We start from the raw sequence: 15555 nt of genomic DNA, 5'->3' as shown, positions 1-15555 counted from the left end.
CTCGGGGGGTTCAGAGCGCACACTTGATTTGTGTACCTATGGATAACACGAAAACAGCCTAACCAGCTCTACGGGCAACAATTTTATTATGCTTTTTGCAGACGTTTACTGACACCTTCCATATTCAACGCATGTTGTACACTTGAGCTTAAGACATGTAGCTACCTAGCTAGGTAAACAATTAACCTATCTAGATAAAGAACGTGTAAGATCCTGTAACGCTAGCTAACGAGCCAGCCAGCTAACGTTAGCTAGTTAAACAACAATGAACATAGTGCCAAATCATGTCGTTACTCCACTGCATGAATCTAAATGGAGTTAACCATCCATGGTTCAATGTTAGCTAGCTAACATTAGGCTCTAACTAGCGAAGCAAACAGCTCTGGGATACAAATAATGATGTCAGCTAGGGAGCCAGCCAGCTAACGTTAGCTAACTAGCTAACAGTACACTTTAGCTTGAAATGAAACCACTTTGTCAAAATTATTCGGAAAATGTGGCTAGCTAATGCTAGACTATCTTACCTGTATACAACATCATGCATGATGTACGCGTCTCCCTGTCACACATGCCATGCCACAGTTGCCCTTAGTTTGAAGATGTAATCCGGAGACAGGTGTTTTCTCCATCTCTTTAGCTATCATACTCTAATTCCACTGATTTCAAAACTTGATCCTCCAGAAAGTGGAGTAACACTTATCTGTGTAGCTCCACTACACAATACATGAAAAAAAGCAGCATTTGACAGGATTACCCAACACAGACTGACCAGCTAAAATAGACAGAAACCTTCTAAACTCAGCAAAAAAAGAAACGTCCCTTTTTCAGGACCCTGTCTTTCAAAGATAATTCGTAAAAATCTAAACTTCACAGATCTTAATTGTAAAGGGTGTAAACACTGTTTCCCATTATGTTCAATGAACCATAAACAATGAACATGCACCTGTGGAACGGTTGTTAAGACACTAACAGCTTAAAGACGGTAGGCAATTAGGATCACAGTTATGAAAACTTAGGACACTAAAGAGGCCTTTCTACTGACCCTGATAAACAGCAAAAGAAAGAATCCCAGGATCCCTGCTCATCTGCGTGAACGTGCCTTAGGCATGCTGCAAAGGAGGCATGAGGACTGCAGATGTGGCCAGGGCAATAAATTGCAATGTCCATACTGTGAGATGCCTAAGACAGCGCTACAGGGAGACAGAACGGACAGTTGATCGCCCTCGCAGTGCCAGACCACGTGTAACACCTGCACAGGATCGATACATCCGAATATCACACCTGCGGGACAGGTACAGGATGGCAACAACAACTGCCCGGGTTACACCAGGAACGCACAATCCTTTCATCAGTGCTCAGACTGTAGGCTGAGAGAGGCTGGACTGAGGGCTTGCAGGCCTGTTGTAAAGGCAGGTCCTCACCAGACATCCCCAGCAACAACGTTGCCTATGGGCACAAACCCACCGTCGCTGTACCAGACAGGACTGGCAAAAAGTTGCGGTTTTGTCTCACCAGGGGTGATGGTCGGATTCGCGTTTATCTTTGAAGGAATGAGCGTTACACCGAGGCCTGTTCTCTGGAGCGGGATCGATTTGGAGGTGTGTCACAGCTTCATCAGACTGCCTGCAATGACAACAAGCTCAATCTCAACGCTGTCCGTTACAGAGAAGACATCCTCCTTCCTCATGTGGTACCCTTCCTGCAGGCTCATCCTGACATGACCCTCCAGCATGACAATGCCACCAGCCACACTGCTCGTTCTGTGCGTGATTTCCTGCAATACAGGAATATCAGTGTTCTGCCATGGCCAGCGAAGAGCCCATATCTCAATCCCATTGAGCACGTCTGGGACCTGTTGGCAGGTGCCTTGGTGGAAGAGTGGGGTAACATCTCACAGCAAGAACTGGCAAAACTGGTGCAGTCCACGAGGAGAATATGCACTGCAGTATTTAATGCAGCTGGTGGCCACACCAGATGACTGTTACTTTTGATTTTGCCCCCCCCCCTTTTGTTCATTACATTTCTGTTAGTCACATGTCTGTGGAACTTGTTCAGTTTATGTCTCAGTTGTTGAATCTTGTTATGTTCATACAAATATTGACCTTTTTTGCTAAGTTTATAAGGCATACCAATCCGAACTCCTTTCTCGGCATGTCCAGCCCACTCATACCTTAGCCAATCATGGCTAGTGGGAAGATTGCCTCTTTTTCTGTGGCTTAACCAACAAGGCTTGTAATTTAACAATTTTGTTCATTTTTACAGATGGTATACAAGTTTGTTATTAAGGCACATGAAAGTTCACATGTTCCAGAAGGCATTTCTGCCCAAAAATGCATTTTGTTAAATAAAATAAAAAATGTTAATGTTAAAATCGCTCTCCTGTGAGTTGTGACTTGCGACATATGCATAGTTTCATGAAACGGGTCACATTTACATTGCAAGTTTATGCTGTAGTCTGACTACTTGGCTCGGTTTGGTAATTTTGGCCACATTTGAAGAAACCTTACTGAAGACTAATTGTAATATAGTGCCATTATTACTATTCTTGACTTTTGCCTCGTTTCAAATAAGATTCTTCTAGAATTGTTTGTGACAGTGCTTGATAGAACAATATTAATGTTTTTAAATGTGTAATTTCCTTGTGCAGCTAATCCCTTATTCCACAGAGACATATTTTGATTTTGACAGGTGAATTTATTGTAATATGTTAGCCTCACACCAAGCTGTTGGTTTTTTTCACACTCCTTGAACACTTGAAGGCAGACTTATCTTCCTTCGTGTTTTTAATTATTCGCACACCTGTACAACCACATGAAGGCAAACTTCCATCATATTTTGAGCCTGTAATTAAATTATTTAAAAGCTGTCAAAGTACATTTCTCAGTATCATCATTCTGAATAAGTTGTAAGAAATCACGAAACATTAATATTAGATGTGCATGGAATGAGTTAAACTCTAGTTCTTTATACAAATCCATGTAGTTTACTTGACAGCAAAGAAAAGCAAAGTAATTTGACAGCAAAGAAAGATTGTCCACCGACACTTTCCTCATAGTACAAGTATAGTATGCGCTTGAGGAAATAGTTTAAAGGGTATAGGCCATGCAAATCTGTTCCCTGGTCAAAAGCATTCATTTGTTAAGTTGCACAATCACCGGTACAAGATAAAACCATAGCACTTCTCAGCCAGAGCAAATCCATTGGGCACAGACATCAGTTCAACGTCTAGTTTTGATTTACATTTGGTTGAGTTGTCAACTAACGTGAGTTCAACGTGAAATGAATAAAACACTTCACCGTGTCATTGGATTTAGTTAAACGTTGGGTAAAAAAAAAAAGACATGCCCTTACGTTTGAGTTTTTACAAATCCTATTAGTTTCCCACGTTGATTTAACGTCATCACACGTGGAAATGGCATGGAAGCAACATTGATTCAACCCGTTTTAAACCAGTGGGAACAACCCCATTGCTGCAGGTCAGAATCAGTTGCCAGGGTTTGTTTTTGAGGAAGGGCAGTTACTAGTCGGGGAGTATTTTGTTTTTTATTTGAACGGACACACTTTCATAGTCTACATGGAGCAGTAGGCTGACTGCACATGCTGCTCCTATCATACTTGGAGATTTTTCCCTCCAATTCCAGACAGCTTAGCATGGGGTTATCAGAGGGCAGCTTCATTTAATTCTCGGATGAGACTGGGCTGTTCAAACCAGACCAGCATTCCCGGTTCGCTACATTCATCAAGTGCACCTAAAGTATTTTGAAAGAACATTTTGAGCCAGGTCTGGAAAATGTCAAGGTCTTCTATTTTGTGAAACAAGTTTTATTTTGTGTAAGTGGATTTAGGAGAAAAACAGTTGGTTAAAATCCATTTTGAGTCCCTCTCACATACTCACTTTGAAAGGTTAGCGTCTTCTCAAATTCCAAGCAATAAAGTTTGATGTATATCTTTGACTCAAACAATGAACTTATTGAAGGGACCTTGAGTCAGACACTCACACCACTTCCTCAATTGACTCTTGTGCATTTTAGCAGTTATATTTAGAGTACTTTTAACTATAAGCTCTGTGCTGAATTGTCTTGTACCTCGTGTCTTATATTAAGTGACCAAAATCACATGCGCCTATTTTCTTCATCAGCACCGTAATACACTTACGCATGGGATATTGAGAGTGTGAATAGAATGGGAACATGAGGCTACTTAGGCAAGTGCAAATTCCACTTTGTCTGTGTACTGTTGATTTGTGTTGGGATTGCCAATAGCTTATTGCTTTGGTATGACCAGAATTTGAACTCTGCCTTGCTCTGCTTCTTTGGCATAAAAGCTCAAAGACAGCAAGGAACCTAATAGAAGTGGTTGGAGCGAGAAGATCCCTCCAGTCCTGCTCCCTGTGACCTGTCCCATTCATCTCCTCTCCTAAAGCTGCCCAACTCACTGCCTGGCGGGGACTCATTGTCACCGTGGCAACCTCTACCATAGGGCCTGCTCTTTTTTCCTGGAATAAAATGGTTAGGGATGGCAGTGTGGCTCAGTTGCCTCGTCGGGGTGTTGGACCCTAGCTTACCACTGTCACATATTACTCACAGAGAAGCACTTTGAAATGGAAACTGTTTGGTTGGGAAGTTCTTCACCAAAAATGCGGCACCTTAGAATTATTTTACTCAGTTGCAGGATCCCTGCTTGCATTGTTTGCCTTCCCAGGTGCTTTGTTTTGCATGACCTTGTCCAGGTACCCCACAGTGATCTAACACTATGCGATCCCCATAGAGCTCAATTTAAAGGTGCTACACATAGGATTTGCACACACAATTTTTGCATTAATTTATATTGTTTCACAGTAATACTTACCAGCCAGTGTACTGTTTGACTGTGATATTTGCCTATTGATTTCTACCGCTGGAGTGGCATCTGTTACTTTCGGTTTAGGAGCTGCTTCCACAGTGGTTTTTGTCCACCAGCATCAAACAACTGTTAAAACTATATTTGTTATTGGAAAGATATTTTACGGGAATTTAGATGGTACAATGATTCCCTTCACTATTCAGTGCTTGTTTTCTCACATAAACTGAAATTGAGCGAACAGTGTAGAATCTTTGCAACCAGGAAATTTGTCATTTCCCCAAAGTCAGAACAACTTTCCCAGTTTGACAGCAGATGCCGTTCCGGCATGAAAAATCAATAGGCGAATATCACAGCCAATCACAACGCTGGTGGGTAAGTAATACTGTGAAACACTATCATTCCACTATTCGTGCCAGATACGCTACATGACCAAAAGTATGTGGACACCTGCTCGTCGAACATCTCATTCCAAAGTCATGGACATTAATATGGAGTTGGTACCCCTTTTGCTGCTATAACAGTCTCCACTCTTCTGGGAAAGCTTTCCTCTAGATGTTGGAACATTGCTGCAGGGACTTGCTTCCATTCAGCCACAAGAGCATTAATGAAGTTGGGCACTGATTTTGGGCAATTCAGCCTTGCAGTCTTCTTTCCAATTCATCCCGATAACAGGAAAGGGCTTTCCCCAAACTGTTGCCACAAAGTTGGAAGCACAGAATTGTGTTAAGATTTCCCTTCACTGGAAGTAAGGGGCCTAGCCTGAACCATCAAAAATAGACCCAGACCATTATTCCTCCTCCACTTAACTTTACAATTGCCATTATGCAAAACCCAGATTCGTCCGTCAGACTGCCAGCTGATGAAGCGCGATTCATCACTCCAAAGAACGCGTTTTCACTGCTCCAGAGTCCAATGGAGGCAAGCTTTACACCACCCCAGCCGACAGTTGGCATTGCGCATAGTGATCTTAGGCTTGTGTGTGGCTACTTGGCCATAGAAACCCATTTCATTAAGCTCCCTTACAAACAGTTATTATGCTGACGTTGCTTCCAGAGACAGTTTGGAACTTCGTAGTGAGTGTTGCAACGGAGGACAGAATGTTTTACGCACTATGTGGTGTTCCTGTTCTGTGAGCTTGTGTGGCTTACCACTTCGAGGCTGAGCTGCTGTTGCTCCTAGACGTTTACACTTCAAATAATCGCACCTACAGTTGACCGGGGTAGCTCCAGCAGGGCAGAAATTTTACAAATTTTATTTTTGGAAAGGTGGCATCCTATGACGGTGCCACGTTGGAAGTGACTGAGCTCTTCAGTAAGGCCATTCTAGTGCCAATGTTTGTCTATGGAGATTGCATGGCTTTGTGCTCGATGTTATACACCTGTTAGCAACGAGTGTGGCTGAAATAGCTGAATCAGCTGTTTTGAAGGGGTCCCCACATGCTTTTGAATATATAGTGTATGTATATTATGGACATTTTTACAATGACATTTTTTTGTGGAAAATCCTGTGTTGCACTTTCAACATATTCTTTAATTTTTTGTTTTTCAGTTCGTAGCACAGTAACTGTGATAGGCTTATACGGAGAGACGATCGAAGTGCCGTGCAATAATGGTGCTGCCAAGCCAGAAGAGCTTATCTTCACCAAATGGAAATATGTAAGTCTTTTTACTGTCATTTGTCTCCCATTGTCTGTTCCAGATGCAGATGTAGGTCATCCAAAAGCTGAAGTCAAACAAACTGATTTTAAATCAGCATATTTAACACACACACACATTCCACATGGTTATTATCCAAGAGGACATGACAACAACCGTAATGAATCATTAATGAGGCGGTCTAGACAGCGCCTAGAGACGGAACACGCTTTTGGTGGTTGAAACCCAGTTCCACCCCCCCAAAAACAATTTTGAAAAATGGTTAAATCTCATATGTCCCAAACCCTAACTCTTAAAATTCATAATTGAGAATGAAGCAATTCATTATTTTTTAAATATATTTTTTTCAATATTATTTTTTAAAATTTCAATAGAACATTTTGAGTTCTTCTATTATTGCATTGAATGATAATGGTCTAATTAGTAGTTTATTTTTAAACATCTTTCTCAAACAAATGCTGTGCTCTACTGTACTTTACTGTGCTGTACTTTATTATACTCACGTTTACTCTACTTGAGTTTCTTACAATTGAAGAAAGGGCCGATGGACTCTTGAGACCACATCAATTTGGTATTTAACTTGTCATGGTCTCAACTCACTGAGTCTGGGTTTGTATTTTGGGACCAATGTCCTGGTATAAATCTTGGTCTTGAAGTGTTACAGATTCATTTTCGATTTAGCCGACATGCAGTGTTTATCGTGAATGCACTCTGGCTTTAAATTTATTTGCGGATTAAATAAAGCCCCTAGCCCCTATGCTCTCTGAGTGCATTGTCTGAGCAGTTCCAGCCCATAGGAATCCCCACCCAGTTGACTTTTAAATATTGGAAGACCTAAATGGCAATGTCTATGCTAAAAGTAATTATATCCATCTACAGTCAGGGGAAAAAGTATTTGATCCCCTGCTGATTTTGTACGTTTGCCCACTGACAAAGACATGATCAGTCTATAATTTTAATGGTACGTTTATTTGAACAGTGAGAGACAGAATAACAACAATAACACCAGGTTTGCACACATCGCAGGAGGGATTTTGTCCAATCCTCTCTTTGGAGATCTTCATCAAGTCATTAAGGTTTCGAGGCTGACGTTTGGCAAATCGAACCTTCAGCTCCCTCCACAGATTTTCTATGCGATTAAGGTCTGGAGCTTAGCTAGACCACTCCAGGACCTTAATGTGCTTCTTCTTGAGCCACTCCTTTGTTGCCTTGGCCGTGTGTTTTGGGTCATTGTCATGCTGGAATACCCATCCACGACCCATTTTCAATGCCCTGGCTGAGGGAAGGAGGTTCTCACCCAAGATTTGACGGTTCCATCGTCCCTTTGATGCGGTGAAGTTGTCCTGTCCCCTTAGCAGAAAAACATCCCCAAAGCATAATGTTTCCACCTCCATGTTTGACGGTGGGGATGGTGTTCTTGGGGTCATAGGCAGCATTCCTCCTACTCCAAAAACGGCGAGTTGAGTTGATGCCAAAGAACTCCATTTTGGTCTCATCTGTCCACAACACTTTCACCCAGTTGTCCTCTGAATCATTCATATGTTCATTGGCAAACTTCAGATGGGCATGTATATGTGCTTTCTTGAGCAGGGGAACCTTGCGGGGGCTGCAGGATTTCAGTCCTTCACGGCGGACTCTGTTACCAATTGTTTTCTTGGTGACTTTGGTCCCATCCCAGCTGATCCTCCCGTGTAGTTCTCCACGAGGTGAGATCTTGCATGGAGCCCCGGGCCGAGGGAGTTTGACAGTTATTTTGTGTTTCTTCCATTTGCGAATAATCACACCAACTGTTGTCACCTTCTCACCAAGCTGCTTGGCGATGGTCTTGTAGCCCATTCCAGCCTTGTGTAGGTCTACAATCTTGTCCCTGACATCCTTGGAGAGCTCTTTGGTCTTGGCCATGGTGGAGCGTTTGGAATCTGATTGATTGTCTGTGAAGCATTTATTTGGGCTGCAATTTCTGAGGCTGGTAACTCTTAATGGTTACTCTTAATGAACTTATCCTCTGCAGCAGAGGTAACTCTGGGTCTTCCTTTCCTGTGGCGGTCCTCATGAGAGACAGTTTCATCATAGCGCTTGATGGTTTTGAGACTGTACTTGAAGAAACTTTCAAAGTTCTTGAAATTTTTCAGATTGACTGACCTTCATGTCTTAAAGTAATGATGGACTGTCGTTTCTCTTTGCTTATTTGAGCTGTTCTTGCCATAATATGGACTTGGTCTTTTACCAAATAGGGCAATCTTCTGTATACCACCCCTACCTAATTGATTGGCTCAAACGCATTAAAAAGGAAAGGAATTCCACAAATTATCTTTTAACAAGGCACACCTGTTAATTGAAATGCATTCCATGTGACTCTCTCATGAAGCTGGTTGAGAGAATGCCAAGAGTGTGCAAAGCTGTCATCAAGGCAAAGGGTAGCTACTTTGAATAATCTCAAATATGAAATATTTGTTTATGTGTTTAACACCTTTTGGATTAATAAATGATTCCATATGGGTTATTTTATTGCTTTGATGTCTTCACTATTATTCTACAATGTAGAAAATAGTAAACATTAAAAAAAAACTGGAATGAGTAGGTGTGTCCAAACTTTTGACTGGTACTGTACATAAAATACATTAAACAATTACAGTGAAGGCTACTCTTGACTCAAGGTCAACACACATCTGTGTACAAATCTGGCTCAAGATGAAAGTGTCTGAATTGTCTGAATTGCTGAAGTCTGACTGTGAAACTTAACGTCACGGTCCTCTGTGGCTTTGCTCAAATCAGAAGATGGATGACGGCACCTCCGGAGACCTCCTGGTTAAGCAGGCGCACAAGGAGCAGGCCCAAATCCAGGCCATGGACGGCTACAAGGACCGAGTGACCATCGTGGCCAACTCCAGCCTCATGATCCAGGGGGGTTCCCTGGTGGACCAGAGGACCTTCACCTGCATGGTTGTGTACGGCTCCAACCTGGACGAGCACCCTGTCGACGTCTTGGTCCACAGTAAGTAGTAGCTACATCTGGGTTATGTTCATTAGGTACAAAATAAAAAGGATGTATCTTAAAGCTTCCCCTTGTTGTGGCGAGCTTGAGAAGCCTTTGAAAAGATTCAAAATAGTGGGTGGATTGAAATCAACATTCAATCTCAGACCGAAAGTGGAAGCTGTGATGACACTTAATGTAAAAACATGTCTCCCTAGGCACTGGACGACATATTCAAAGTCTAGAAAAGTTACAAACTTTTTGATGGGCATGCACAGATACAAGGTTTCGCTTCACTTAGACAAACCTGTTCTCCCTTGGGAGGTCACTTCCGCTTCGGGGATAGCCTATAGGTGCAGGCAGAAAAAACAAATATATGATCCTGATCGAAACATTGTCTTATGTGTGTGTCTCAGTGAATCACAGGGGAACATTACAGAGTTAGGGACATTACCTTTTTCAAGGGAACCTTCAGGCCTGGTTTCATGGGGTTGTCAGACACCACCCTGAAGGCAGGATGATAATGTATAGATGGATTTATTTCCATAGAGAAAATAGTACTAATTCTATGCAACTTGTTGTCATGTTGCCATATTGCCAACCAACCATAAGTCCAGCCTACGTCATCCACTCATTACACTATGTAGTAGTATTACTGGTTAAATTTGAGCATTGAGTAGAGCATTTACATTATTCACGGGTTTATTGTTTATCGTTTTTGCAGAGAAGCCGTTGCCACCACAGATAAAAGACAAAGCCAAAGAACTGGAGAACGGCAAACTGACGTCGGTAAGTAGAACACATTTAACACAGAACATAGCAGACTTTTGCCCCAACTCACCAACTATAAATACTGAACAAAAATATCAACACAACGTTAAAAGTGTTGGTCCCATGTTTCATGGGCTGAAATAAGAAGAAATGTTCCATACGCACAAAAGCTTATTTCCCTAAAATGTAAACAAATTTGTTTACATCTCTGTTAGTGAGCATTTCACCTTTGCCAAGATAATCCATCCACCAGAAGCTGATTAAACAGCATGATCATTACACAGGTGCACCTTGTGCTTGGGACAGTAAAAGGCCACTCTAAGATGTGCAGTTTTGTCACACAACAAACACAGTGCCACAGATGTCTCAAGTTTTGAGTGAGCGTGTAATTGGCATGCTGACTGCAGGAATGTCCACCAGAGCTGTTGCCAGATAATTTAATGTTAATGTCTCTACCATAAGCTGCATCCAAAGTTGTTTTATTGAATAAGGCAGTACGTCCAACCAGCCTCACAACTGCAGACCATATGAAACCCCGCCAGCCCAGGGACCTCCACATCCAGCTTCTTCACCTACGGGATGGTCTGAGACCAAATGCAGCACAAGGACATAGAGCTGTTTGGCATCTGTGTTGGCTTAAAGATAATTTACTACTTTAACTAAGGCTGTCTCTGTGCTGTGGTGGGCCTGAAAACCAGATTGGGAATTTAAAAAAAATACAGTTGGTACTTAAAAAATAATTTTGCTGTATGAAAACCAATTTCTCCAGAATTTTGCTTAAGAATGGAAGGTTGAAGATTGGCTGAAAATTGCTAAGAGCTGAAGAATCAAGATTCATTTTCTTCAGAAGGGGTTTCAAGTTAGCAGTTTTTAGTGCTGTGGGCAAAGTGCCTGTGAACAGGGAATGCTTAAAACCTCTTGATACTCCCCATCCCGGATCCGGGATCGTGAATAAAGCCTCAGGCTCATTAGCATAACGCAACGTTAACGATTTCTGAAAATCGCAAATAAAATGAAAATAATGCGCCTGCTCTCAAGCTTAGCCTTTTCTTAACAACACTGTCATCTCAGATTTTCAAAATATGCTTTTGAACCATAGCAAATCACTAATTTGTGTAAGAGTATGCTAAGCTAGCTTAGCATTTTGAGTAGCATTTAGCACGCAACATTTTCACAAAAACCAGATAACCAAATAAATAAAATCATTTACCTTTGAAGAGCTTCGGATGTTTTCAATGAGGAGACTCTCAGTTATGTTCAGTTTTTCCTGAAAGAATCTTTGTGTAGGAGAAATCGCTCCGTTTTGTACATCACATTTGGCTAGCGAAACGAACCGAAAATTCAGTCACCAAAACGTCAAACTTTTTCCGAATTAACTCCATAATATCGACCGAAACATGGCAAACGTTGTTTAGAATCAATCCTCAAGGTGTTTTTTCACATATCTCTTCATTGATATGCAGTTCGTGGAAGCCTGCTTTCCCCTCAGAATCGCATGGAAAAATACCAGCAGCTGAAAAAGACGCACCAATTTCAACGGAGGACACCGGGCGGACACCTGGAAAATGTAGTCTCTTATGGTCAATCTTCCAATGATATGCCTACAAATACGTCACAATGCTGCAGACACCTTGGGGAAACGACAGAAAGGGCAGGCTCATTCCTCTCGCATTCACAGCCATATAAGGAGACAATGGAAAACGGAGCCTCAAAAATCCTGCTGGTTTCCTGGATGCCGTTTCATCTTGGTTTTGCCTGTAGCTCCCGTTCTAGGGCACCCACAGAGAATATCTTTGCAGTTCTGGAAAATTCAGAGTGTTTTATTTCCAAAGCTATCAATTATATGCATAGTCGAGCATCTTTTTGTGACAAAATATTGCGCTTAAAACGGGCACGTCTTTTTATCCAAAAATGAAATAGCGCCCCCATAGCATCAAGAGGTTAACAATAGCTTGCACTTATTTAGATATGTAAAAACTGTTTTGAAGAAGGTGGTGGGGATCAGATCGAGAAGGCAGTTAGAAGGCTTAAGTTGTGATTGTGATATCACTTTCCCGAACATGTTTGTGTCAACCAGGGACAATAAATCCATAGCGCCTTTGCGTGGTAGGCTAGGGCACATATCGTCAAACTTCTCATCAGGTCTTGCTTGACTGATACCCAGCATAATGTTTGTTATCTTATCTCTGAAATATGGAGTAGGATTTATCAGATCATCAATGGTCGAGAAGAGCACTCTCAAATTATTCTGATTAATAGTGATCAAGTTAGAAAAATGAGCCCGTCTGGCATTTCTAATTGCCTTGTTATATATGCCAAGTTGCTTTCTCAGAATATGATAATGGTCCTGCAACTTTGACTCTATCCACTTCCTCTCTGTCTTGCCATTCATCCGCCACCATCATCTCATGTGTCAGCATGATAATGCACAGAAAATGGCCCAGTTTTTAGCATGGCCTACATACTCACCAGGTATGTCACCCATTGAGCAGTCAATCAATCAATCAATCAAATGTATTTATAAAGACCTTTTTATATCAGCCGATGTCACAAAGTGCTGTACAGAAACCCAGCCTAAAACCCCAAACAGCAAGCAATGCAGATGTAGAAGCAGGTGGCTAGGAACAACTCCATAGAAAGGCCATAACCTAGGAAGAAACCTGGAGAGGAACCAGGCTCTGAGGGGTGGCCAGTCCACTCTGGCTGTGCCGGGTGGAGCTTATAACAGAACATGGCCAAGATGTTCAAACGTTCATAGTTGACCAGCAGGGTCAGATAATAATAATCAGTGGTTGTAGAGGGTGCAACAGGTCAGCACCTCACGAGTACACGTTAGTTGGTTTTTCATAGCCGATCATTCAGAGTTTAGAGACCGCAGGTGCGGTAGAGAGAGAGTCCAAAACATCAGGTCCGGGACAAGGTAGCACGTCCAGTGAACAGGTCAGGGTACCATAGCCGCAGTCAGAACAGTTGAAACTGGAGCAGCAGCACGACCAGGTGGACTGGGGACAGCAAGGAGTCATAAGGCCAGGTAGTCCTGAGATATGGTCCTAGGGCTCAGGTCCTCAGAGAGAAGAGAGATAGAGAGAGAGAATTAGAGGGAGCATACTTAAATTCACACAGGACACCGAATAAGACATGAGAAATATTCCAGATATAACAGACTGAACCTAGTCCCCCGAAACAAACTATTGCAGCATAAATACTGGAGGCTTAGACAGGAGGGGTTGGGAGACACTGTGGCCCCACCCGATGATACCCTCGGACAGGGCCAAAGGCAGGATATAACCCCGCCCATTTTGCCAAGGCACAGCCCTCACACCACATGAAGAATATCTTCAACCACCAACCTTCTATTCTGAGACAAGGCAGAGAACAACACACGAAGACCTCCCCCACAGCACAAACCCGAGGGGGGCACCAACCCAGACAGGAAGATCACGTCAGTGACTCAACCCACTCAAATGACGCACCTCTCTAGGGACGGCACCAGTAAGCCAGTGACTCAGCCCCTGTAATAGGGTTAAAGGCAGAGAATCTCAGTGGAGAGAGAGGAACTGGCCAGGCAGAGACAGCAAGGGCGGTTCGTCGCTCCAGTGCCTTTCCGTTCACCTTCACACCCCTGGGCCAGACTACACTCAATCATAGGACCTCCTGAAGAGATGAGTCTTCAATAAAGACTTAAAGGTTGAGACCGAGTCCGCGTCTCACATGGATAGGCAGGCCATTCCATAAAAATTGAGCTCTATAGGAGAAAGCCCTGCCTCCAGCTGTTTGCTTAGAAATTCTAGAGACAGTAAGGAGGCCTGCGCCTTGTGACTGTAGCATACGTGTAGGTGTGTACGGCAGGACCAAATCGTAAAGATGGGTAGGAGCAAGCCCATGTAATGCTTTGTAGGTTAGCAATAAAACCTTGACATCAGCCCTCAACAGGAAGCCAGTGTAGGGAGGCTAGCACTGGAGTAATATGATCCAATCTTTTGGTTCAAGTCAAGATTCTAGCAGCTGTATTTATTTAGTGCTTTATCCGGGTAACCGGAAAGTAGAGCATTGCAGTAGTCTAATCTAGAAGTGACAAAAGCATGGATTAATTATTCTGCATAATTTTTAGACAGATTTTTGCAATGTTACGAAGATGGAAAAAAGCTGTCCTTGAAATATTCTTGATATGTTCGGCAAAAGAGAGATCATGTTCCAGAGTAGCGCCAAGGTTTTATTTGAGATGACTGTACAACCATCAAGATTAATTGTCAGATCCAACAGAAGATCTCATTGTTTCTTGGGACCTAGTACTAGCGTCTCTGTTTTGTCCGAGTTTAAAAGTACAACATTTGTCGCCATCCACTTCCTTATGTTTGAACACAGGCTTCATGGGAGGGCAATTTTGGGTCTTTCATCGAAATGTACAGCTGTGTATCATCCAAATAGCAGTGAAAGTTAACATTATGTTTCCGAATGACGTCACCAAGAGGTAAAATATATATTGAAAACAATAGTGGTCCTAAAACGGAACCTTGAGGAAAATCGGAATTTACAGTTGATATGTCAGAATCATCCACAGAGACAAAATGATATCTTTCTGACAGATAAGATCTAAACCAGGCCAGAACTTGTCCATGTAGACCAAGTGCAGTCTCAGTGCTATGATGGGGTCTAAAACCAGACGGAAGCGTTTTTGTATATATCGTCTTCAGGAAGGCAGTGAGTTGTTGCGCAATAGCTTCTTCAAAATTTTGGGAGAGGAATGGGAGATTTGATATAGGCCGATAGTTTTTTATATTTTCTTGGTCAAGGTTTGGCTTTTTCAGGAGAGGCTTTATTACTGACACTTTTAGTGAGTTTGGTACACATCTGATGAATAGAGAGCCATTTATTACATTCAACATAGGAGGGCCAAGCACAGGAAGCAGCTCTTTCAATAATTTAGTTGGAATAAGGTCCAGTATGCAGCTTGAAGGTTTAGAGGCCAAGACTATTTTCATCAATATGTCAAGAGATATAGTACTAAAACATTTACATTACATTTAAGTCATTTGGCAGACGCTCTTATCCAGAGCGACTTACAAATTGGTGAATTCACCTTATGACATCTAGTGGAACAGCCACTTTACAATAGTGCATCTAAATCATTTAAGGGGGGGTGAGAAGGATTACTTTATCCTATCCTAGGTATTCCTTAAAGAGGTGGGGTTTCAGGTGTCTCCGGAAGGTGGTGATTGACTCCGCTGTCCTGGCGTCGTGAGGGAGTTTGTTCCACCATTGGGGGGCCATAGCAGCGAACAGTTTTGACTGGGCTGAGCGTGAACTGTACTT

The 15555-nt window shown here is 42.4% G+C and overlaps 1 protein-coding gene across 2 annotated transcripts in view; it reads left to right on the top strand.

The window, feature by feature from the left end:
* Positions 1-15555, top strand: part of alcama (activated leukocyte cell adhesion molecule a) — a 69333-nt gene that overhangs the window by 22493 nt on the left and 31285 nt on the right. For both annotated transcript variants that reach the window (XM_064938162.1, XM_064938161.1), the window contains exons 2-4: positions 6391-6497; positions 9273-9492; positions 10196-10260. In XM_064938162.1, the coding sequence (XP_064794234.1) occupies positions 6391-6497; positions 9273-9492; positions 10196-10260 (392 nt within the window). The remainder of the gene's footprint in view (positions 1-6390; positions 6498-9272; positions 9493-10195; positions 10261-15555) is intronic.

Source organism: Oncorhynchus masou, chromosome 26, assembly GCF_036934945.1.
Source record: "Oncorhynchus masou masou isolate Uvic2021 chromosome 26, UVic_Omas_1.1, whole genome shotgun sequence".
In the NCBI taxonomy this organism is placed as follows: domain Eukaryota; kingdom Metazoa; phylum Chordata; class Actinopteri; order Salmoniformes; family Salmonidae; genus Oncorhynchus; species Oncorhynchus masou.
Note: the sequence above shows the minus strand (reverse complement) of the source record. Positions and strands in the feature narration are given on the sequence as shown.